Here is a 26,079-nt window from a genome sequence, read left to right as displayed (position 1 = left end):
TAGAAGTTACAATGTTACGATGTTCGTGTGTGTGCGGTACACAATTTCGCTGGTGCTGATGAATCTTGTCGGACTCATTATACGCTACACGATCATGTTAGATACGTGCATGCTCATCGACTTATTCTGATATATAGTATACTTTGATTACAGGACGTGTTCGCGTCTACGTCGCCGTTTTATTGCAGCTGATGAATTTACTCGCTTTTTAGTCTCAGATCGACGTGATTTTGTGCCTTGTATGTATCTAATGTAATTATCTTATCTGTCTTCCTTGCAATTATCTAAGCAAATTAAGGCAAGATTTTGTATTAGATTGAAAGGAAGTGATGATATAAATATAATACCGAAGGTATTACAATATATGAAGGTGATGTTGTAGAAAAGAATGAATAATGTTTCTTTCGTAAATCAGTGTAGAAATATTTTATTTAATTATTAAGGAAAACGATAAAGAACGTAGTGGAACAACTTCAAAGTATTCTTACTTTTAATTCTTGGATAATACAGCTTAATCTAAAACAGCCTTATAAAACAGATTATAAAACAATTAACTGCTATGAATACCTTGCGTGAATACCGAATTGTTCTTATACGCTCTTGTAAACTTTATTGAACGTCGCTCTTTATCGAAATAACCATTTAACGAGAGCTTTTTTTTACTATTTTTTGTCATTTCAAATAAGAGCAAAATTAAGAAAGAGCATTTCAGTTATTATCTCGTGGATTAGTCCCGTTATCATCTAAAAAACAATATCGAGTTACTTAGTTCAGTTTTGAAGAAGTTATTGATTTTTAGGAGCTGTTCGAATACTTTCGCGAGCTATTGTATGTAGAGTATATGTTAATGTTAAGTAAATATTAGTAATAACATTGTTAATTTTATAGAATAAAACTATCTTTTTGATCCAATATTTTAACAGCGACGCTTGCTCTTCGTTTGACGAGTATTGAGAGTGTAAAGAGATAGTATATATGAGTAGTAGTATATAATATAGTATATAATGTAGATAGTATATAAGTAGTAGTGTATAATACTTATATACTGTCTCTTTATATTATATACTAAATTATATGCTACTACTTATATACTGTCTCTTTATATTATCTACTATATTATATGCTACTACTTATATACTGTCTCTTTATATTATATACTATATTATATGCTACTACTTATATACTACCTCTTTATATTAGATACTATAAGTATATATAGTAATATACATATAATATAGAATATAATATAAGGAGATAGTATATATATATATAGTATATAGATAGTATATAAGTAGTAGTAATATAATATAATATATATAATATAAATAGTAGTATATAATATAGTATATAATATAAAGAGACACTATATATATATATATATATAAGTAGTAGTACATAATATAGAATATAATATAAGGAGATAGTATATATATAGTATATAGATAGTATATAAGTAGTAGCATATAACATAATATATAATATAAAGAGACAGTATATAAGTAGTAGCATATAAAATATATTATACAATATAAAAGGATAACATAAAGACACATAGTACATAGAGACTCGATTCTCGCAACACATATAGATCCGCGCTCCGAAAAAAAGGCGCCGCATCTAACTGATTAACCAAAGCAATTCGCATTGATTTACTCTCGTTCGTTCCTGTAAGCCGAGCAGTTCAACGAGGACGCGCTCGACGATGACGCGGTTCGTTACGAAACGTAGAGACGACCACCCGCGCTCGGGGTTCAGTCCGCGGGATGCTGAAGCCGTCGGAAGTTTTACGAACTGCACTTGAAATCGAAGGTGGAGATGACGGGCCCCACGGCCGGTCGTCGAACCCCGTGCACGCCGCGCCGCGACAAGAGCGAAAGAGGGAAAAAAGGGGAGCAACGGAGACAAGATAGGAGAACGCAAGCCAATCGGAAAGAGAGTGCTTTCTTCGTGAATCGGTGACGGTGAAGGTCCTCGTATATAAGCAACAGCCGGTACTGCAATTGTCAGTGTGACTGGTCTCATCGGAAGCGCCCTATCTGCTTACACGCCTGCGAACCGGATCAAGATGTTGCGAGTTGTAAGTTTGAACGTCGACGGCCGTTAAAGAGGGAACCCTTGACTCGAGGACAATCCGAGGAGAACAGAGAGTGCGAAACGGAACCAAGGGGGAAACGGATCCGAGGAAAAGTCCCTTCCCTTTCGCCTCGCCGTTTCCGTTTTGTGGAGGTGCGACGACAGTGAACGTAGCATCCGAGAATATCGGTGTCTCCGAATGTGGTTTCGGACCGTCGATCGAAAGGTAGAAGCAAACATTTTCGGAGAGGGAGGGGGTGGGGGGAGAGATAGATCAGCTCAAAAATTGATGTCACGCCGCGGCGAAAAAGGACGGCGGAGAAAGTCGATCTCTAATCTCCGTTCGCAAATTGCGTTAATTATTTTCGAATGATCGAGTTTCGTAGATGGCAGCACCAGCGGGTTTCTCATTCCCAGGAAGCGGTTTCGAAAGTCTTCGCCGCGCGTTCGCGTGACCGAGTCGGTGGTTCCCTCGCCCTGTAATTTCGGCCGGATTCGGTAGCCTTCAATAGTGATTGCAACTTTGCAGTTTCTGTTCGCGTTGGCCGTGACGGCCGCGAGGGCCTCTTATTTTTCCTCCCTGGAAGGTCATGGCCACCAGATCGAGCCGAAGCTCATCTCGCAGTCGGTACACCTGAAGGAGATCCCGACGAAAATCATCAAGGTCACGAAGACCGCGGTCGTCAAGGTGCCGGTCCCGTATCCCGTCAAGGTACGCGGAAGGGATGCTCCCTTCGCATCAAGCTATCTCTCTAGTTGTTGTATTAAAGTTCGTAGTTTGCTAGGTACAGTAAATTCTCCCGAATTGTCCTTCAGTTTGGAAACGAAAATGGACAATTTCGGGAGACGAGATACGATTAATCGAGCAACAATTACAAATAATCGTATCGAATCGTAAAAGTTGACAATTTGGGAAGAGGAGATACGATTATTTGGAATTTTTGTTATTCTGTTTAAAAACTGAAAGTCTAGCAATTGGTAGATGTGCAGTAAATCCTCCCTAATTTTCCCTTAGTTCGTAAACAAAAGTGGACAATTTAGGAAGAGGAGATACGATTATTTGTAATTGTTGCTCGAACAATCGTATCTCTTCCCAAATTGTCCACTTTTGTTTATAAGCTAAGGGAAAATTAGGGAGAATTTACTGTACATCTACTAATTGTTAGATTTTCAGTTTTTAAAGAAAATACAAATTTTCTTTTAGCATAACATCGTTAAATGCTGCTGACGTATCCAGTGATTTTTATCTTTGTTCCAAGTGCTCAAAATCTGCAGTCTACTAATTATGATACACTTTGCAACGTACCTAATCGCTTGAACGTTATTCGTATATCGCGATCAATGTTTTCGATCTTATCCAGATACAGTAAATTCTACTTAATTGACTCTCGGATTGTGCACAAAAATGGACAATTTGGGAAGAGGAGATACGATTGTTCGAGCAACAATTACAAATAATCGTATCTCCTCTTCCTAAATTGTCCACTTTTGTTTATAAGCTAAGGGAAAATTAGGGAGAATTTACTGCACATCTAACAATTGCTAGACTTCCAGTTATTAAACAAAATAAAAATTTTCTTTTAGCATAACATCGTTAAATCCTGCTGACGTATCCAGTGGTTTTTATTTTTGTTCCAAGTGCTTAAAACTTGCAGTCTACTAATTATGATGCACTTTGCAACACACTTGGACATTATATACGAAAATTGATACACAGATTGTGCACAAAAATGGACAATTTGCAGCGTATATTTTCTTTGTGAGATAATAAAATAATTTAGCATACGAAAATTACGAATTCCCCGGTTACAGTAAATTCTCCCTAATTGACGCTCAGATAGCGCACAAAAATGGATGATAGGAAAGAGAAAAGATACGATTATTCGAGCCTTGCGTCTCGTTTTTATAATTACCGATTGTCAACAACTATCAAAACGAACCGCAAGGCTCGAATAATCGTGTCTCCTTTTCCCAAATTTTCCACTTTTGTGTGCAACCTGAGCGCGAATTAGGGGAAAATCGCTGTATACACAAAAATTGACAACTTGAGCAAAAGAAAATACGATTATTCGAGTCTTCCGTCTCGTTTTTATAGTTACCAAATATCAACAACTATAAAAACGAACCGCAAGGCTCGAATAATCGTGTCTCCTTTTCCCAAATTTTCCACTTTTGTGCGCAACCTGAGCGCGAATTAAGGGAAAATCACTGTATACACGAAAATTGACAACTTGAGCAAAAGAAAATACGATTATTCGAGTCTTCCGTCTCGTTTTTATAGTTACCAAATATCAACAACTATAAAAACGAACCACGAGGCTCGAATAATCGTGTCTCCTTTCCCCAAATCTTCCACTTTTGTGCGCAACCTGAGCGCGAATTAGAGAGAAATAATGGTATCTCCTTTCCCCGAATTGTCCACTTTTGTTTACAAGCTGCTGGAAAATAGCAGAGAATTCACTGCACTCTGTTAACAACGTAAACAAAAAAGCAAGGTCGATCTCTCGAATTATTACGACACTTTCTTGCATAATATCTCGCGATCGCGAAATATCGAAATTTCGCGCATAAGTAGACGCGGCTTAGGGAAAATACACCCTATATTCCTTCCTAAAAAAAAAACGAACTTCGATCGCCCGATTCAACAACCAACCGACTTGAAACCCCGCGAGCCTCGAGGGTAAACTACGTTGCAATGTTTGAACCGTCCCGCGTCTTTAAGCCCGTCAATTACACCGTTCCTTCTGCAACATTCGCATCCCCCCCAAAAAGAAGCTCCTCTTCTCAAGCGAAACAACATCCTCGTCAAGCCGGAGGGTATCGGTTTGACAGGCGGTTCCCGTAGCCCCGAAACTCTGTGCAAGCAGAAACTCTGCAGCGTCGGAACGCGATCGTGTCGGAACACCGCGTACACGCGATAACATAATTGCCAGCTTCGGCCTGCGCCGGTGGTGGCGTTCACGTCAGGGGGGCTTCGCCGACGAGTGGCAACACGAGATCCGAGGCGCGCTCGATCCTCGCGGCCGCTGATCTAGAATTCCTTTCTATCTCTCTCTCAGGTGCCCCATCACATACCCGTCCCGGTGCCGGTGAACCACCCGATCGCGGTTCCGTACACGAAGCTAGTGAAAGTCCAGGAAACGGTGCCGGTCGAGGTGTCGAAGCCGGTCCCGATAGAGATCCACCAGCAAGTGCCGGTGGTGGTGCCGAAGGCGGTGCCCATACCGCATCCGGTTCCTGTTCCCCAGCCGGTGGCCATTAACAAGCCGATCTTCTACCCGGTGCCGCACCCAATACCTTATCAGGCACACAGCGAGTCCGAGGGCGGCGGCGGCGGCGGCGGCGGAGGCGGCTACGATTCGGGATCCGACCACGTGGGACACGAGTCCGAGAACTACAGTTCGTACACGTTGAACCAGCAAGGCCACGGCGGAGGGTACGATCAGGATCATTCCGGCGCCCAAGGACACTTCCAGCCGTCCCAGCCCGACTACAATTATTGATCGCGATCGTACGCTCCGTGGAAACAGACGCGACTGTTGGCCGCCCTCGACAACTTTTTGGGTGCCCTCGTAGGAACGTCGATAGAAAGAGGACGTTCGGATCCCGCCGTATTCCTTCAGGTGACTTCCGGTGAAAACGAGCTCGGAGCTTCGCCGCTCCGGAGCCTATGACAATTTCATGGTTTGCTTTTCGCGGTCCTCCAGTTCGATCCATTGGGAAGTATTATTCGTTTGCGGTTGATGGCGGGAGAATCGGTTGGACTTCGCTAAACCAGGATATTTTATTATTTTATATAATGTTATATAGAAATATTATATAAAAATATTATATATATTTTTTATTTTATATAGTATAATATATATATTATATTGTATATCGTAATATATATTATATTATATATATATTGTATATTAAATATATTATACAATATATAATAATATGTATAATAATACACAATATAATATATATATTATATAATATTATATATATTATTATAATAATTATATTAATATAATAATATAATATATTATTATTATATATTAAAAATGTAATATATAATAATAATAATATAATATAATATAATAGTATAATATAATATTGTTAATATATATATTATATATGTTATATATATTTTGTTATCGATGTTTTGGTTTTATCGAGTTTAAGAAGAGCGAACGAGGAGTTCTTACGTTCACAAGTTTATAAATTCGCGTTGGACGTCAGGATTATCGTTGGACGTCGCTAAACCGGGTTGAGGCGTTCGCCGATCTGTGGAGCGCTCGCGATTACTTTCTACTTATGTCGACCCGCCGATTTTGTTGAGTTCAAAGAGAAGGAAGGAGAATATTGCTCCGACCGAGATGATCGATTAACCTGTTATGCAAAATGATCGTCCATATCCTCCGCGACGTTCCCACCCGATTGTACACCGCGTACCGTTAAGTCGTTAAGTTTTTGTTTGCAATCTGTTTTTCCTGTTGGCTAAATGAAGTTTGTTTTGCCTATCCGCACTTTGAAGTAATAAAAAGACAAGCGAACGTGGTAGCATATTACTCAACCTTTTTGCGATTCCCCTTTCAGCCCGATCCGATTCCCATGGAACACGTTTCATCGCGACGCGCGTTAAATATCGTTCAGCGGCCGGCAAAAAGGCGCTTGCCGTAGTATCGGCCGATCTTTCACGGTTCGATGAAATGGAAAGCGGATTGTCCCGCCACGATTTGATGAGTCACGGGACTGGTTCGATGGCTACGTGATCTATATTCCGATCCCCGAGCTATTTCGGACCGGTAAAATTGCGGTTAACGTTCCCGCTATGGGAAAAAGGAAACGGGGTGGCGACGACGTCGGCAAGTATCCGTAACAGGTTTTAGAAAATAACATTGGAATTGGAAACGCGGTTCCCGTTCCTTGCTGCAAGAAAGTGAACTTTTACCCGCCTCGATAAACTATTTTCGATTCGTGCTGCGAGCCCGATCGCTGCGAATACATGCAGTTTTGATGCGCCGGCCCGCGCGCGAACGCGACGAAACTTTTGATCGGCGGATGAAGATATTTGGAAAATGTATTTTTTAGTAGATTTTATGTTGCGTTATTTTTCTGAATGTTATTTCGTAGATCTAACCCATTGCAGTCGAAGCCAAATTAACGATAGTTCTTCCGGCCCACGGTTTTTTTTCCATTTCATATGACTTAGTGAATTTAATGCAATCGAATGTTGTGATCCATGCAACAGTTACTCTTTCAATAGCTCTTCAAATATAAATGGATTTTATTAATAAAATTATTTTGAGACGCGGTAGAACAATTTTATTAACACGTTCCGTGCCAAGCCATTTTTGCCTAACTTGTCGTTCAGGCCATTTGATGTTTTGACTAAAGATTGATACATTATCACATAATATTTCATTATATCATCAGTAGATAAGTAGTGATTGCCCGAATCAACCGTTTTTATGCAGCTCTTGCTTTAAAAAAGTCAAACATTGTAATTAATAGTTATTGTGTATATAACGATTAAACAAATTTATGTGCTTTGTTCTATACAGCATTTTTTACAATGCCTCTCATCCTTTTGGTGGAAATATATTTTATACAATCAAATTTGTCACAAAATGTATGTCTTCAGCGCTTTAAATAAATATGTCCGCGTGTACCATTTATGGTACACGTGGCCTGATGGTCAAGTTTAACGTGTACCATTTATGGTACACGTGGCACGGAACGTGTTAATGGCGCCTCGAAGTCGCCGCTCGAGTGCAAAGGGTTAAACTTATTTGGATTCGAACAATTGAATCAATTTAACCATTTGCCCTGAAATCATTTGAATGCAGAATTAACCCTTTGCACTCGAGTGGCGACTCTGAGGCGACGCTAAAAATTGCTGCACTATTTTCAAAAGAGTTTTCATACTATTAAATTTGTCTGTGCACGATAAATTGTTAAATAATAATTGAGAGTAAGCTTTCTGTGAGCTTTCAATTTCATATGTATCGAATAAAAAGAATCGTATCGAATGGAAATAATGTGGGTTGAAACAAATGTTTTCAATTTGGAATGAAAATAGTTTCGAGTGCGAAGGATTGAGATAGCTTCGAGTGCAACGGACCACTTTAGATTGCACGAATAAGTGATTAAAATGAGCGGTCTTAATCGTCGGAGCATCAGAAACTTCAACGACAGTATCGCGTATTAACCCTTTAATTGCCACGATCCCCGTTTGGGGATTTTAGAATTTTACGCACACCACTTGGCGCGAAAAATATATCAAGTGCGTTTGACAGTCTAATGTTATTTTATAGATATCAGTCAATATTGTTTATAGCTGACGGTGTGTACTTTATGTTTCATTTCTTTTCAACGAGTGAACAAATTTGGAAATCATCTGTAAGTTGAGCACAACAAAATTATCATATTTGAAGCATGATATTTTTGGTTTGGTTTTTATATATTATGGATATTGTTGTTATATTTGTGGTATTATTCGTATATTATTACGTAAATATGTAATTTAGAGGTTATAGTAACTATGTGATACTTTCTTCTTCATACAATAAAACAATTTTTCTTTTTTATTGTTATTCATGCAACCTGTCACAATCCCCATTTGGAACTTTTTGAAAAATATAAAATATTTTAACAACATAATATTGGTTTGGTTTTTATATATTATGGGTATTATTGGTATATTATTACATAAATATGTAATTTAGAGGTTATAGTAACTATATGTTACTTTCTCAGTCCTTTGTTCTTCATACAATAAAACAATTTTTCTTTTTTATTGTTATTCATGCTACTTGCCATAATCCCCATTTGGAACTTTTTGAAAAATACAAAATTTTCTAACGACATAAGTTTGATTTGGTTTTTTTATATTATGGGTATTATTGTTATATTGAGGCTATTATTGGTACATTGTTACATAAATATGTAATTTAGAAGTTATAGCAACTATGTGTTACTTTTTCTCAGTCCTTAATTCTTCATACAATAAAAAAATTGTTTCTTTCTTTCATTATTCATGCAACCTGCCATAATCCCCATTTGAGACTTTTTAAAAATATAAAATATTTTCACGACATAATTTTGATTTGGTTTTTATATGTTATGGGTATTATTGGTATATTGGGTATTATTGTTATATTATTACATAAATATGTAATTTAGAGATTCTAGTAACTATCTGATACTTACTCAGTCCTCTGTTCTTCACACAATAAAAAAAATTGTTTCTTTCTTTTGTTACTCATGCAATTGCCACAATCCCTATTTGGAACTTTCTAAAAAATACAAAATATTTCAACCACATAATTTGAACACAATTATATTGTTACACAACTTTCCGTGCATACACATAACTTTCGAAGATGCAAAAGAAAAATGTGACAGTTAACAATGTAAGCTTAACACCGTTCGATTCGAAATCCCCAATTTGCAACCGACGCGGATCATTCTCCCGATGATCCACGGTCCGACGAAGCGTCCAGCACGACGAAACTTGCTCCCCGACAGTTAAAAATCGAACGAGATTTCGAAAGGATTTTGCTACATCGACCCGATTCCGTTTCTCAAAGTCTTCGCATTTCTCCGCGGCTTCCAGCGCGCCGGATTCGAGCGTTCTCGACGGCAGCGCGGATCAAATTTGAAGGACGACGGCGAAGGTTGCCGGTGTCGCAACGGTGCTCCAATTTTCGGTGCTGGCACCATGGGGAGGAGAGGAGCGCGGAGTGGCGGGGTAGATGAGGCAACCGGTTCCACATTCGTACGAAAAAAAAGGAGGATATCTTTATTTCAGTGAAGCAAGACGCGCGTTACGTCGAGTTACGTACAAAAGAAAATATTAAACAATTACGCCGGTAAAAAAGAATTACGACTAATGTCACAGTAGCGAAACGCTCGATCCAATTGGTCCGGCTCTCGAGGAGGTCCCGGTGTCGAGGCCACCGAGAACCGGGTTGGGGCTGGTCCTTTCTCGCCCCGTCGCTCGGGGGAGCCAATCTTCGTGGCGTTGCTCGTCGGAACGACTGACCGACCGAAAACGAGGTAAAAGAGAGAAACAGGACGGGCGAAGGTGAGCGCGCGAGTGAAGGGTGACGCGATCCGCGGCGGTGTGTTTCCTTCGGGAACGGTCCGTGTCAGATCGTCCTCGAAGGCCGCTCGCCCTCGAGCCAGGACCGCGCGCGCGCGCTCTCAGGAGGAACTTTCTCTGTCGGTGGTCTTGACGATCTGTGCCCGTCTTCGCCGTTGATGCGCTGCTCGGAGATTGCCGCCGCCGCCGCTCCTCGGAGATTGGCTCCCCGTGAGAATCCGCGAATTAAGTCGTCGTTTACCATGAAGAGTAGCTGGACGGCCAGCCGTATTGTTTCTCAACGACGACCGGCTGCGCGACTGGGACTGGAACGTGCTTCACGTACGGGACGGCGACGGGCTGGGGCACCTTCACGGCGTACGGGGCTGGCACTGGAACCTTGACTGGCACGCTGACTGGGTAGGGGACAGGCCTGTCTACGGGGACCGGTACGTGCTTGGTCACTTCCACTGGGTAGGGCTTAGGGACGTGCACGGGGTACGGACGGTCGACTGGGACTGCGACTGGCACCTGGAAAACAACATGGACTCCGTTAGACCGAAGCCTCTATCGTGGCTGCTGATTTTTGGACAACGTTTTTAGGGTTATTTTAAATTATTATTGTTTTTAAGTAGGCGTTGTTTTAGGATAATAGAGTAGTATGGAGTTAGAGTAATATTTGGAATAACATTATTCGTTGTTTAGAATAATATTTAGAATAATATTTAAAATAATATTATTCGTTATTTAGAATAATATTTAGAATAATATTATTCGTTATTTATAATAATATTTAGAATAATATTATTCGTTATTTAGAATAATAATTATTTTTAAATAAGCGTTATTTTAGAATTATTATTTTTAAATAACCGTTATCTTAAAATAATTATTGTTTTTAAATAACCGCGGTACCATTTTTGCAATATTTCCCTAAGAAGTTAAAAATTTAGTCTGATTTCGAGTAATGTCCGCAGCATGAGTTCGGCATAGTTTTGTCACTGAACCTAACCGACACCAAAAGTGAAACACCCGCGGTTTCGTTAGAACGACAAGACCGAATATATTTAATCTTTTCGATAAGTTTAATGTAACATAACCTTGAACTGAGAAATTAATACGATCGTTTCCTATGAAAGCGTCTTTACGATTTCAATGATTTCTGGATTTAAAAAATGTGAAATCAGAGATTTTGATTTATACAATAGGTTTAGCAATGTTTCTGTGATCATAATACTTTATTTGCCGGAAGCCTATTGACCCTTTGCACTCGGAGACATTTTAATTTCAAGATTCTGGACAATTCTTCCCTAATCTAAAGATTTCTTTTCTTTTCTCGACTTTCTTCTCTTTTTATAGAATTGAACACTTACTCGTGCTACGTTTGAATTATTAGCAGTTTATTAAATGAAAGCGAATTTGATAACGTAAAAATTGTTTGTAATTGCATATGGTGAATTTTATTGGTGTCTCAGAGTCGCCATTCGAGTACAAAGGGTTAATAGGCCTATCCGAACTGTATCTAAGAGCATCCCGATAATTTCCTTCTAAATAATGATTTCGCGCAAACTCGTTGCGTGAACTTGATCTAAATAATTGTATAAATCAAGATTTGTTATTTATAGTAAAGCTCAACAATGAATTAAGAATAATTCTTAGCAAATAGAACTTCTTAGAAGAATAGTTCTTCTTAGATAAGAAGAACTCGATAATTTCCTTCTAAATAATTTTGTAAATCAAGATTTGCTTTTTAGTAAAGCTCAACAATAAATTAGCAATAGTTCTTAGCAAAAATGGCACCGTTCAATACAGTACCTGGCAAATAACACGAGAGCTTCAATGACCCCCTAACTAATTCAAAAATTTCTGTAACTGTCTCTCAATTTTCTGTCAAACTTTCTCGATAGCTAGTTCCATTTTCGACCAACGCGTATGATCTCGGCGTTTCGATTAAATAAATCGCGAGCTTAAAAACGGCATCCAAAAAATCCACAGCAGTCTCCTAAAGCACGACGAGTTAGAAAAATGCTATAATGACCCCCCTATAAAATCTACCACAGAAATCATTCTTTTTCATCAATGTCGTTTTTAGGCAGAATTTCTCGAACTTTTGATTCTTAAGAGATCAATTCGAAAAGTGGCGAACAGCGTAATAACGCTCGTCTTAATCGACTGCGAAGTGAACGAAAAATTGACAAACACAACGAAACGAAAAAAAAGAAAAATGCGAAAAAGCAGCTATGCGATGTACGCGCGTCGCTGAAATTCGATCGCGGCACAAGATCTGAACGAGCGCGATCGCTTGGGACTCGAACGGTTAACAAGCTAAAACAATATTCCCGGGAGAGAAGACATAGTAATCTCACAGTCGGAACAGAATCGCGCATTTCCATGGAACTCGGCAATTTCCCACGATAGTGACCGCGGCGGTTCACAGACGGCGGAGCATCGGAGCCGCGAGTAATAACGCGTGACGTGATCGCGGAACGTCTGGCAAGCGGGGTCCGGGGCCATGGTTCCCCTAGAAAACACAGCGGCCGCACAAGTAACAACGATCCCGTCTGACGAAATCGCACGCCCGTTCTCGCATCGGTATGCTAATCAGCGATCGATGACGACAAGCCGAGAGCGCGGCGCGGCGCGCGCGAGGATCGCGCTCGAACAGATACTTCGTAATAAACAGAGCGTGATTCCACGCCGCGACACCGTTCCCATAATTTCTCGCACATCAGGTTTCGTTTCGCTCCTTCGCGAAGCTGCCGAACGATATTAGGTCATTAATGATTTCACGCGGACCGATTACAACGAGATCGAAAGTGGTCCGTCCGGTCGCTCTCTCGCCTAACCGAGGACTAGGTCCTCGTGGATTTTCGTTAGGCTAACGTGTTTACCTTAACCGCGACCGGCACGTGTTTCTCGACGGCGACGGGGACGGGATGGGGCACAGCAACCGGCACTTCCTTGGTCAACACGGTCGAGACACCGTGGCTGATGCCGACTGCCGGGTATCCGGAGTAGCCGGAGTAGCCGGAGTATCCGGAGTAGCCGGAGTATCCTAGACCAGAGTCCAGCCCGTAGCCGAGCCCGTAGACTCCTCGCTTGTCCTTCTTCGTCTCTGTCGCCGGTTTCGCGGCCTCCTCCGCGAATACCACCGCCGCGAAGGCGAGCACGATAAAGAGCTGCAAGCAAAATTTTACGGACTTTTAACGAGCTTCTTCTATCGGAGAGGTTTCATTTGTGATAGACATAGTGTATTGGATTCTGGGATAACAGTTCGTTTGACTTGCTTCGCGGTGCTGAAAAGTACTGATGCGCCTAAAATAGCACTAAGTGCAATTAATCTGGGGTGCTTGAACCTTTTGCACTCGAAGATATTTTAAATGAAAATATAGAATCATTTTTCTAATTTATAATGTTTCTACTTTATATGACAAGATGCATTTTATGCATATGAAATTCATTCTCTTGGGACTCGTACAACGGTTATGCTCTTAACAATTTTTTAAATCTGACGCGCCTAAAATAGCACTAAGTGCAATTAATCTGGGGTGCTTTAAGCCTTCGCACTCGAAGATATTTTAAATGAAAATATAGAATCATTTTTCTAACTTATAATGTTTCTACTTTATATGACAAGATGCATTTTATGCATATGAAATTCACTCTCTTGGGACTCGTACAACGGTTACGCTCTTAACAATTTTTTAAATCTAAATTTTGTTAATGTCAAAATTATCTTAAAAAGTGGTATAACAAATTTTAGTGGTGCCTTGGAGTCACCACTCGAGTGCAGAGGGTTAATCAATGCTCGGAATAAATATTAAATAATGTTAAATTTGAGATCAGTAAATAATCGGTAAATCAATTTAAAGTCAGCTTGAAATCAGTGAATAATGCTCGGAGATAGTTGTGTACAAGATCGTGGTATATTAATTAATTTATTTTTAATTTAGACTTTGAATCGATGAATTGTGATGCATTTTTCTGCCAGAATTTTTAGAAGTACGTTTTAGAATGTGAACGCAATGAAAGCAATTATTATAACAGATAATGGGTGAATATTTTCTCTGAGGAATTGTAGGGATTTGTGCTAAACTGTACGAAGTGCAATTTTTTTCAGTTTGGCGTATCAATGTCGTTTTTAGGCAGAATTTCTTGAACTTTTGATTCTTAAAAGATCGATTCGTAAAAAAGATTATAGTAATTTTGAAATGTGATCTAGAGCTATATTGAACTTGATAAATGAACAGTTGAATCGAGTGTGCTGACTTCTTAATGTATTAATAGAAGTAAATAATTATATTTATATATTATTTACTTCTATTAATACATTAAGAAGTCAGCACACTCGATTCAACTGTTAACTTCTAATTAACTAATTAACTAATTAATTATAATATTATATTATAATTATATATATAATATATATATGTAACAATTATATACTCTAAATAATTATAAACTATTCTATTTCAACCAGCGATAAATAAATTTTACTTTCAGTTGTGCAGGTATCGTAAAAAAATGTTCTGCGATTTAACGGTAACAAAAGAACAACAAATCTGTCGATTTTATAACCTACTTTTGCAAAAGCTATGTCCATAAACTACCATAGTTACAACTTGTCCTAGTATTTCTTAACCCATTATTTTTTAACCCAATATCTCATTTTTGGGGCACTTTTTCAAACACTTTTCTCTTAAAAACTGCAACTTCAAAATAAAATACAGGCATTATAATAGCGAGAACATGTCACATGCTCCACGAAAGTATTAACAATTCCCGATATTTTGTTTTAAATCATTGTTAAATCATTGTAAACTTCAAACCTCAACCAATAACCTCAATTTAATTTCTTTCTTGTATTTTTGAATTGCAGCGAGTAATGTATAATCGATCTATCGTCTAGACTTAAAAAACCTGCATTCACTATAAAATTATCCAACATTACTCCAAAATAGTAACCTATCCCAAGAAAATGTTCAACGATCTAGACTTCCGTCAGCACTCGCGAAACGTCACGAAAATAGCAGCGAAATCGCTGATTTTGTACGAAAGTGAGACGATCTACAAAGTCGGTACACTAATTTCTCGAAACGTTTACACTGATCCGAGAGGGTTGAAGCCCTTCGTGTACGGAGGGCCGTCGTGATAGAAGAGAATGGTCTCAGCGGCCGGTCCTGATCCTCAGAAGAGACTGATCCCCAGGACCGTTCCGTCAGGCCACGCGGTGCTCACCTTGGCGTACATGGTGCTGCTGGCTAGTGGAGTTGGTTCGTCGTTGTTTTGCGACTGATGAGACACCAAGAAGATCCTCTGCTTTTATACAGCCGGACGAACCCTTGAACAGGTCGGAGGTGGGTAGACAACAAGTGGCGGGCCAGAGAAACGGCGAAAAGAAATTGGGCGTGGGGAGCGCGCAGGGGTCCCCGAAAACAGAACCAAGGCAAAGCTCTCGGCACGCTCTTTTTTCTTGCGAAAGATAAATTATATTCCCCCACTGTTGATTAATACTTCGGATCCCGTGCAGCTCAGTCCGCCGCCAGTCATCCACTCGCCTGCGTCAGGGTGCCTTTTCCCACTTGCTAATTGACCGTTCGACGTGCATCCAGTGACGTCAGGACCGCTTCGAAACTTACAAGTTTTTGAGAGCATACTTTTGCGAGTGGACCACGGTGTCGAAGCCTGCGGAACATTTGTTCAGGTAACCATATTGGGCGAGCCGAAAGCTGACCGGTTCTTTCTTTCTTTTTTTTTTTTTTTTGCCTAGTTTAGTGAGCTTCGACGTCTCTGCCGAGTATTTTCGAGATATTATAATATTAAATCGAAGTTGTATGAAAATAGATTTTTGAGATTTCTCTGGATCGTGTTCGTGGCAAACGGAAATACGATAATCTGCATTTAACGAATATTTGATCGGAGAGCTTCGTCGACGCGCGTGTTAATATATACGATATTTCTTTCCTTATTGAGAAATTATTCAGATTTTAACCAGCTGTAGCTGCGGCGCATCTGTTTCAGAACGCGCAAGTGTATATACATATATGTATAACTATGTGCATAATAAACGAAAAACGCAGGAAAAATCAAATACTTGTTAAAAATTCTAATCGCTTCGAAATTCAATTCTTTTTTCATCTTATTTTTGGAATAATGCGAACACCTTCGTTTAGGATCGGCCTCAAAATATTCTGAACATCTTGAAATTTCAGAATATATTTTTCTTTTCATTATAATTACAATTTAAACAGTTAATGATCGCTACTTTTTACGTACGACGAGTATACTCGTTACCGTTCATAACGAGAATATTCGTCAAACACAGCTAACTGGTTAAATATATTGAAAATTTATGATCATTTTTAACATTTGGTTACGTTATTAAACATTGTTAAACGTTATTAAACATTATTAAACATTATTAAACATTATTAAATTGTTTCTAATACAATGTTTGTTATTCAAGCTACAACATTAATAACTGGTTAAATATGATGAAAATATATGATCATTTTTAACATTTGGTTACATTATTAAACATTGTTAAACATTATTAAACATTATTAAACATTATTAAACGTTATTAAACATTATAAAACATTATAAAACATTATTAAACATTATTAAATTGTTTCTAATACAATGTTTGTTATCCAAGCTACAACATTAATTTTCGCAAGCAGCGAAGATAAAATTATTGCAAATATTTCCCTCGGTTCTGGAAGATCGGTTGCAAGCGAACTATTCTGTGGCGTTCGAAAGAAACGGCTCATTTTTGGGCGTGGACCTCGCATTGCATAAACGGTCCACAATTCTCGCAATTTCACGTAACTTCGCTCGTTAACCGACCACTTGTCCAAAATGGTAACCTAAAGCTTGTTGGTTTGTCCGTTTCCCGACGTCCGCGTTGATAATTTACACGAGCAAATCCACACACACACATATATATAAGCTGTATTTAAAACGAATCGAAATAACGCTGAAAACCGAATGAAATTAAATCGAAATTAAATCGAAACCGAATCGAGACGAATAAAAAATGAACCGACAGCATCCGAATGATCGGCAAAGGTCTTTCTCCGTGACGTCATAATTCTCCAGTTGAGAGACTTTTTGAAAGATCGTCCCGGTGTCGCGGCGTCTTCGATATGTCACTGTATCAGTTTTTTGTTTCATTATCACAACTAAAACGTTATGCTAATAGAGTGACGTGAGCATCCGCTTTTTCGGTGCCGGTGTTGTAGCAGAAAACAGTGAAGCTACGCCGAGACTGGAAAGGGAATCATAAAATATTGAAAAGGACGTTTCGGCGGCAACGCTCGAAAACATTGTTGTCCTTTATTTGCTAAGGAAAGGTATCGAATATTTCACGCGGGTCTTCCTCCCTTCGCGTGTTCCCCTTGCTATGCTAATAAATTCTGTACTATGCTGTTCCTGCGTTCTTTCTGGGCTTATTAATTTGAAACGCGCGGGCAGCTGTAAAAAAAACCGATTTGGTCCGAGCTTAGGGCAATTTATAATCGAGGAGTAGTGCTTCGAATAATCCTTGAATGCGCGATGCTTTGTTTGCAATTTCTGTTTATCAAACTTTGTTTAAAAAATGAGTGCATATTGAGGGAAAAATAAAGAAAAATATTGTATCTTTAGGAAAATATTTTGTTTAAATTATCGTATGTTGCCGAACGACTACAATGCGCATTTGGTTATGCGATTAAGGGAAAAATAAAGAAAAAAAATTGTATCTTTAGGAAAATATTTTGTTTAAATTATCGTATGTTGCTAAACGACTACAATGCGCATTTGGTTATAGTGTGATACGTATAAATTATTTTTTGGGATATTTATATATACATATATATATATATACACCAAATATACCAAAAAATACATATAAAATATATGTATATATTTTTTATATAATATGTATCTTTGTATATATTATAAATATTTTTATATTATTATATGATAATATAAAAGTTTTTTATATATATTATAAAATATACATATATGTTTGTCAGGGCTAAACAAACGATATCCCTCTCATTTTAGAACATCGCCCGTGCAGCCGGACAAAACGGGCTAAAATCTGAAACAAAGAGTATCGAGTTTACAAATCCAACGAACGTTCCCGTTGTCAAGTCGAATTTACTTATGTTCGAACAGCATGATGCAGCGCAGCGATTTCGCAAGGAGCATCGATTTTATGGTCCATCGGCATGATTCGAGGAGTCGTGATCTCAGGAAGCCGTCTCGGGGCTTCATGTTTTATCCATGCGCCGCGAGATTCGCGTGCAGAATTCGCCGACGGTTTCCGACCCGTGGAATCACGATTTATCGACGAACGATCGTCGTGCGGGGAAACGCGCCCATTCAGAGACCGTGACACGGGAAAACCGCGTTTCGTCGGGCGCGCGCGCGCGCGCGTTTCACCGGAACGTCGCCGAACTGCAGAAAACCGACAGCCGATCCGCGCTCGGCCGGGCGCGCATGTCACGCCTATAATTAATAGTTCTCGACGGGCGCGGTGAATTTCAAATTTTGCATCTGACACTTTGAATAACGTCGGCGCGGGACGTCCGTTCCGAGAAACGGTCGCTTATTACGGACGGACGAGCAGACGAGCCACTCGACGGAACACGATAGAAGCAGAATCAAAAAGAGAACAACGAACGGTTCCGCGCGCGGAGGGCGAAGGGTTTCGGCCCGGCAACATTTCTTTTTTAAATGCACCGGCGTCCAATCCTAGAGCGGAATTAACCCCCTTCGCCAGGGGGGGATGCCGCTAGCACATATATCCAGACTCGAAGACCCTGATCAGAATCGGAGAGACTCTCTCTCCCTCCCCCCGCCCCGCCGGTTCACCTTGTCCTTATTAAGGCCGTTTGTTGTTTCCCCGTTCGATCGGTGACTCATTAATCTTCGATCGGGATCAAATTGATTTTTCTAACCCACCCCCTGCAGGAAGCGCCGCGGACGACGTTTTAGTGTTACAAGGCCGCGATCGCGCGCGGCGCACAATTAACGTTTGTTCTAGCGCGAGTCGCACGTTTCTTCTAAGTAATATCTGGCCGGCCGCGGCCGAGAGGCGCACCTTCACTCGCGAAAAAATGAACAACGAGAAAACGGAACAGAACGTGCACGCAGGAAATCGCATAACCTTCGCGACACGGCGTACTCGCGACCGAGAGAGAGCGAGGGAGAGAAAGGGAGAGAAGGTTGACCGAGGCGCTCAAGTTCATCTTGTTTGTAAAATCGCCCGTTGCCGATCGCCTACCGAGCCGGAGAATTATTCCGTGGCCAAGGTTCTAGGGACAGGCTCGTGTTTTTTCGTTTCTTGCTCATTGCCAGATGGAAATTGGGGGAAATTGGAGCGGCGGTCGTCGCGCCGGTTCTCGGCCGACCAGTGTCTCCTTTCGGATTGTTCGAGCGTTTCGCGCCTTGACTGCCGCCGCGCGTACGTCGCCGACGTGATTCTTCCAGTAAAAATTCAAACTTCGTCGACGAGGGCCGTAAATGTACAGTGGCCCACAAAAGTGTTCGAACGCGTTTTAAGATACGATAACTAATTTAAAGACTGAGCTAAATGACTTGAATTCTTTTTAGGTGATACAGGAACTAGTCTACTAGACGATGACTGAAATGCTTTTTTATTTTTTAAATTTTGCTGTTACTTGGAAAATAGAAATCTTCTGTTTCTTTTAACTTTTTTATCTGAGCTAGGAACGAAAATTTTAAAAATGCGTCTTGTAAATCTCGGTAACATACGGTGGCCCATAAAAGTGTTCGTTACACCTTTTTTTTTAAATTTTGCTATTACTTGGAATGGCAAAAAAATAGAAATCTTTCGCTTTTTTATAAATTTTTAAAAATTCTTTCGTATACAATTTTATCAAGATCGATTTATTATCATCGATTAACCGATTTCGATCAAGTTTTCAACATGCATATAAGTTATTAAGACCTGTAAGAGGCAATTTTTAAATTTTCGTTATAGGCTCAGATAAAAAAAAGTTGAACAACGAGGGTTTCTAACTTTTTTCTTTTCATTACAAGTAATAGCAAAATTAAAAAAAGAGCTTTTTAGCTGTCGTGTAATAAACTAGTCCTGCTCTATTATCTGAAAAAAATTCAAGTCACTTAGACAGGTTTTTAAATAATTATTGCGTTTTAAAAGGTGTACAAACACTTTTGTGAGTTGTTACATTGAAATATGCAATGCACGCGATATCAAAAAGTTTTCAAAACGATTACGCTATTGCCGTCTTCTGGATCAACATTTTGTTTATATAAAAGTACAATCTTCTAGATGAGAGAGAAAGAGTGAGAGAGAGAGAGTGAGAGAGAGAGAGAATATTACTAATTACTAATTAAATACACTAGGAACAGATTCATTACTGGTTTCTGAATCTGCACGCATTTATGGCAATGGTGAGTGCATAAAGTTTAAAAAAATCTGCTATTAACGAGCTATTAACGAGTATCATCATTACACTATTTTTATTCCTTGCTACGAAAAATATCCTAACCAGCAGAATGAATTTTTCCTCATTTCAATTGTCACGAAATAATTTCCAATGAAATTCGATAAAAATCCAATAAAACTGGACTTCCATAAGTTCATTAAAAAAGCGTCCCTTACTATTAAATTGCAAACGCTGCGCGTTGAACAAACTTGAACATACTCGAAAGAACCGTAATAGATACACAGAGTGTACAGTAAATTTCCTGAAAATCATAGATCTGAAAAACAAGTAAGTTTCCGAGCATGTTCCGCAATCTATTTATAACACCTGCAACGAAGCACGACATTCTCGCAGCCGCGATTTCTTTGTCAGCGTCTATCGAATCGTCGATCGCGTAGTGCCGCGTACGGGTTTTCGGCCGATCAATGCGCAAAATTACGACGTCTGATCGCTTTCGCCTAATCACACACTGTTGATCGGGCGCAGAAAGTTAATTTGGGATTGAACGAACCGGCGCGAAAACCGCAGCCGGGCATACACGCAGGTCGTGCGTTGCATAAATCGTCTCTCGGCCGGTTTCGACACCGGAAACTGGCTTTGTCCTTTTCCCTTCTTTTCAACGGAGGAACGCTCCACGCTTCGTTTGTTACAAGCCCGAGATGGGCCCGTTCCTCGCGATTTCGCAACTCGCGCAACGCTGCAGCAAAAATCGACAATTTCACGTTCGAATTGCGTGGCGGCTACCCTGATGGGACAATCGATTGTTGTTATCGAAGATCGGGGCGTGTACCGGTGATGCAATCGAAACTATTCATCATCGAAAAGGAAAAACGAATTATTTATTACTGAAGAGGGGGGGTGGGGGCTCTTGTGTAATATCTGTCAACGCGAATGACTTTTGTGAGCTTTTGTCGGAATAAACAATTTTTGGGGGGGAGACTCTCGTGTAATATCTGTCAACGCGAATGATTTTTATGAGCTTCTGTCGGAATAAACAATTTTTTGGAACGTTTAGATAGATTTTTGAACTACAAGAAAATGTGTTCTTCGATTACATTTGTTTATTTATTTATTTATTTATCGAAGAGCGTACAATCATACCATTCTGATCGACGCGCGAGATTGTATTTGCGTGATTTATGATATCTGGTATAGTTAGGGTAGTGAAATCGATTACTATGGCGAGACCACTTGCTGTGCCTAAAAAACAAAGTAATGTTTTCGGGCGTAATTAATTTTATATTTATGGAACGAGATGTATCAATTTTTTTTTAACACAAATGTAAATAAAATAAAAGTGTGAATATATTTAACGTATTTAATTCGACAAATATAAAGTTAATTATACTTGGAAACAAACGAAAAGCATAGCAATAGATCATTCCACAGTAACTGGCTCCATTACCATACACCAACGTTAGAAATGAAGTTTCTTGAAGTTGGACACTTTATGACGAAGTTATACTAATTTCTTAAAAAGCTAAAATTGAGCGAGTTTTATCATTTAGAAAAGAAGTTTGACGAGAGCTTAGCTTTTTTAAATACATTTTATCGACTTGATGCATAGATAAGAAGAGTTTCAATGACTTTCTCAAACATTCCCTTGTGCTATACTAATCGTGATAAAAAGTATTTCATTTCTGTAAAGCTTCCACGAGAAGAATACAGTAAATTCGCCCTAATTTTCTTCCAGCTTGTAAACGAAAATGGCGAATTTGGGAAGAAGAGACACGATTATTCGAGCTCTGAACTTCGTATTTACTACTGTGATCAAAAAGTAAGGTGAAATTGTCATTTAAAACTCCCGGACATTAGGAAGGCAGGCAATTGTTTTTTTCCTAGGTTGGTAGGACTGTCTATAACAATTGCCAAGCGTCTGTTTGTTAAAAGGTTTAATTATCTCCGAGTTACACGTGTTTTAGTGAACGGCCAAAAATGAATTTTTCGATTTTTACAATGGGTGATTTTGTTGAGCAAAGAACTTGCATCAAATTTTGTTTGCGGAACGAATATTCTTGTGCGGACACGTTGAAAATGTTGCGGAAGGCCTTTGGTGATCAAACTATGGCACAAAAAAACGTTTATAAGTGGTACAACGAGTTCAAAGCGGGCCGAGAACGCGTTGAAGACGAACCGCGCTCTGGACGACCATCAACGTCTACCGACGAGGGCCACGTCCAAAAAATCGAAGATTTGGTGCTTGAAAATCGTCGATTGACAATAAGAGACCTCGCTGATAGTGTTGGAATATCATTTGGCTCAGTCCAAACCATTTTGAAGGATGTTTTGTGTCTCAAACGCGTCAAGTCTCGATTGGTACCATGTCATACTGCATTGGTTCTTCGCGACTTTTTTGCCAAAAACTCGACTCATATCGTTCCGCAACCACCGTATTCGTCTGATTTGGTTCCGTGCGACTTCTGGTTATTCAGCAAACTCAAAAAGCCAATGCGGGGACGCCGTTTTGACACGATTGAGGAGATAAAAACCGAATCGAAGAAGGTCTTGAAGGCTATACCGGAAAAAGACTATTCCGACTGTTTCGAGGACTGGAAAAAGCGTCGGAAACAGTGCGTTTTATCGGACGGGGATTACTTTGAAGGGGATGAAATTGATTTGGAAGAATAAATAAAGAATTTACATTTTATAAACAAATTCACCTTACTTTTTGATCACAGTAGTATAATTGTTGACAATCGGCAAGTACAAAAATGAGCCGCGAGGCTCGAGCAATCGTACCAGCTCGTATGTTTACAAGCCGAAGGAAAATTAGGGAGAATTTACAGGCGAGGAAGAGAAAATTGAAACGGGAGCTCGAAAAGTTCGAGCGGCACGCGTGCCGCGCGAATCGGCGCCATATCAAATCCGAAATAAACGGCAGCGTTGTCGTAACACTGTCATTACATTGTATCTCGCCGTTTGTACACCTTTATTAACCGTTCTACGCTCGGGAGAGAAGAGGTGTATGCTCGTGGCCAAGCGGCCGAGACCGTTTATCGCGTGTAACCGGCGATCGCGTGTGGAAACAGACGAAAAGTTTCACGTACGAATTACGTCTGGCCCGTATCGCCGGGATCTACGACACCGCGCATGTCGTTTATTGTCATGAAAATGAGCATGATCGGCGCCGTTCCTTACGTCGCTTAGCACAGCAACGCCGGGGTTTCGCCATGTCAACGCTGCGATCTATCCAGAAAGAAAGTCGGCTTTTGTTCTCGGTCTCGTCGAATCGTCGGCATTCAGGATCCGCTCGCACGTGGAGGAGATCGAGCAATTGGGCAATCGGCACGAAATTCTGGAACTTACTTTTCAACGCCGATAAACTATTTCAGTTCTTTCGGAATGCCCGGCGTTCCTCCGAACGAACACACAAGCGCCGTGTCGCCGCGGGCATTGCCGAAATCCCGGACATTCGAATTTTTTTAGGCCGTAAATTGCTGCTTGGAACTGCTTCCGATTTGTCCGCGAATGTTTCTAGAAGTCGAACAGATAAATAACTTGTTTAGTAATTTTTTTAATTTATTAATTGAATAGGTCGCGTGTGTTGATTTTATTAGGCTATGATCCAAATAAATTTTTATTCCGACTATTTGGTTGCGGTGGATTGTGGAGTCTTTTGATCGATTGACAGTTGGTTGTTTTTATTTAATTAGTCTGTTGAGTCGTAATAATGTAACAGTATTTTCAAATTGTTTAAATGTGTTCGCTAATTTCACTCGATGTTCTGCGTTTGTTTCATTAATTTCTCTTGCACGCGCATGAAATCCGCAGTTTACTCGACAGAAATGTACTCGTGATTAATAAGAAGTCACATTTGCAGTTTCAATATTAAAAAAGAGTCTGTTTTAATTGATAAAGAGCTACGTTTCGCGAAAAGAACAATCACTGAATTTCGTAGTGTTGCAACTAGACTGCGGATTTTATGCATTCTTGACCAATATATTTATAAGATATTTATATTTTTTATATTTATGATTTATTTATTTATTTTATATGTATGATTATCTATATTTATTTTATTTAGTCATTTTATATTTATTATTATTTATATTTATTTTATTTATTTTATATTTATTATTATTTATACTTATTTCATTTATTTTATATTTATTATTATTTATACTTATTTCATTCATTTTATATTTATTATTATTTATACTTATTTCATTTATTTTATATTTATTATCATTTACATTTATTTTATACTTATTATTATTAATATTAATATTTTTTATAAGATATATTTTATAATATAAAATATGCATAATTATTTGAATAAATATATAATTATAATAAATAGAATATTATTTTATAAATCACAATTTATTTTAATTCAATTACGGCCCTTTACCATCGTCTCAGCAAATTTTGCAAGAAGAACCGCAGGCTAATTACAACCGCAGAAAATCGTTCATCCTTTTATCAAAGAAAATCATGAACAATTATTTCGATAGACCGTTGGTCACAGCGCCAACCGTTCGTAGAACACTTTGAAATGAACAAGTCAGCGTTCATGACAAGCAAACGTTGCATTTCACGGTTGAATTAGAATGGTTGCATGTGTCGCCTATCCGTTTCACGGCCACCCGGGACAATTTCGCAGGCGTGGTGGTGATCGATGACTGACGAAGTCAGCGAAAGTGTCGGAAGAATCCCGGCCCCAGATTCGACGGATCCCCGCGTGTTCAATTTGCTCCGGACGTTGTCGTTAGCTCTAAGTCGAGGGTCGTCTGTATTGTATTCAATTGTTGAGCGCCGAATAATTTTTTGGCAAGTGTCTGATATTCCTATTCTTAGCGGAATGTTGCGCAGGTTGATTTATGTTTATTTATTATCGATTAGGTGATAAGTGGATTATGGATTTTATGCATTTTTGGGCAGGTGAAATTTAAAACAAGGGTAGCATTACAAAAATTCAAGGATCGTACATGTATTATTTTGAACTTAATTAAATTACTAAAGAAAGAAAGAAATTTCAATTTGGCTCGCGTTTGTTGCAATCGATGAAAATAATTCTTACTTTTACATAAAGTAATTGCGCGAAAGTAGAATGTACGAAAGTCGAGGAGCGCCTGTATTTATACTGGAAGAGAATGAGCATTGATCTGAAACAAAGCGAGCTGAAAAATGAATGATGGAAAAGAAAATCGAGTCCAAAGAATTTGACGGATCCCCGCGTGTTCAATTTGCTCCGGACGTTGTCGTTAGCTCTAAGCCGTTTCGCAATGGTCCGCCGCGTTCGTTAACGCGTCGTCCACGGTGGCCCGGCAATAGGCGAAATCATTTTTCACGGGGTTCGCCTGTTTGTTTTGAACGTCGCGTGGAATCTCGTCGACCTTTTTCTTTTCTTTTTTTAATCGGCACCCTGTTACAGGATAGTCTCGTGTGGTAATCACGGATATATGTTACTCTTTCATCATGGCTGGCCCGTTTTCACATTCCCGATCGTAACCGATCGTGAAGAAACAG

General features: G+C 39.4%; 2 protein-coding genes across 2 annotated transcripts; one reads left to right on the top strand and one right to left on the bottom strand.

Moving 5' to 3' along the window:
- Positions 1-1,947: 1,947 nt before the first annotated feature.
- On the top strand, positions 1,948-6,014 carry LOC117227807 (uncharacterized). Its single transcript, XM_033483332.2, has 3 exons — positions 1,948-2,077; positions 2,603-2,785; positions 5,133-6,014. Exons 1-3 carry the CDS (start codon positions 2,066-2,068, stop codon positions 5,574-5,576), a joined length of 639 nt encoding a protein of 212 aa, XP_033339223.1. The 5' UTR covers positions 1,948-2,065; the 3' UTR covers positions 5,577-6,014.
- Positions 6,015-9,842: 3,828 nt separating this feature from the next.
- LOC117227842 (uncharacterized) lies at positions 9,843-15,493 on the bottom strand. Its single transcript, XM_033483367.2, has 3 exons — positions 15,386-15,493; positions 13,039-13,326; positions 9,843-10,678 (listed from the first exon to the last, which is right to left on the bottom strand). Exons 1-3 carry the CDS (start codon positions 15,395-15,397, stop codon positions 10,406-10,408), a joined length of 573 nt encoding a protein of 190 aa, XP_033339258.1. The 5' UTR covers positions 15,398-15,493; the 3' UTR covers positions 9,843-10,405.
- Between the last annotated feature and the right edge of the window lie 10,586 nt (positions 15,494-26,079).

This window comes from Megalopta genalis, chromosome 8, assembly GCF_051020955.1.
Source record: "Megalopta genalis isolate 19385.01 chromosome 8, iyMegGena1_principal, whole genome shotgun sequence".
In the NCBI taxonomy this organism is placed as follows: domain Eukaryota; kingdom Metazoa; phylum Arthropoda; class Insecta; order Hymenoptera; family Halictidae; genus Megalopta; species Megalopta genalis.
This window is presented reverse-complemented; position numbering and strand designations above follow the sequence as displayed.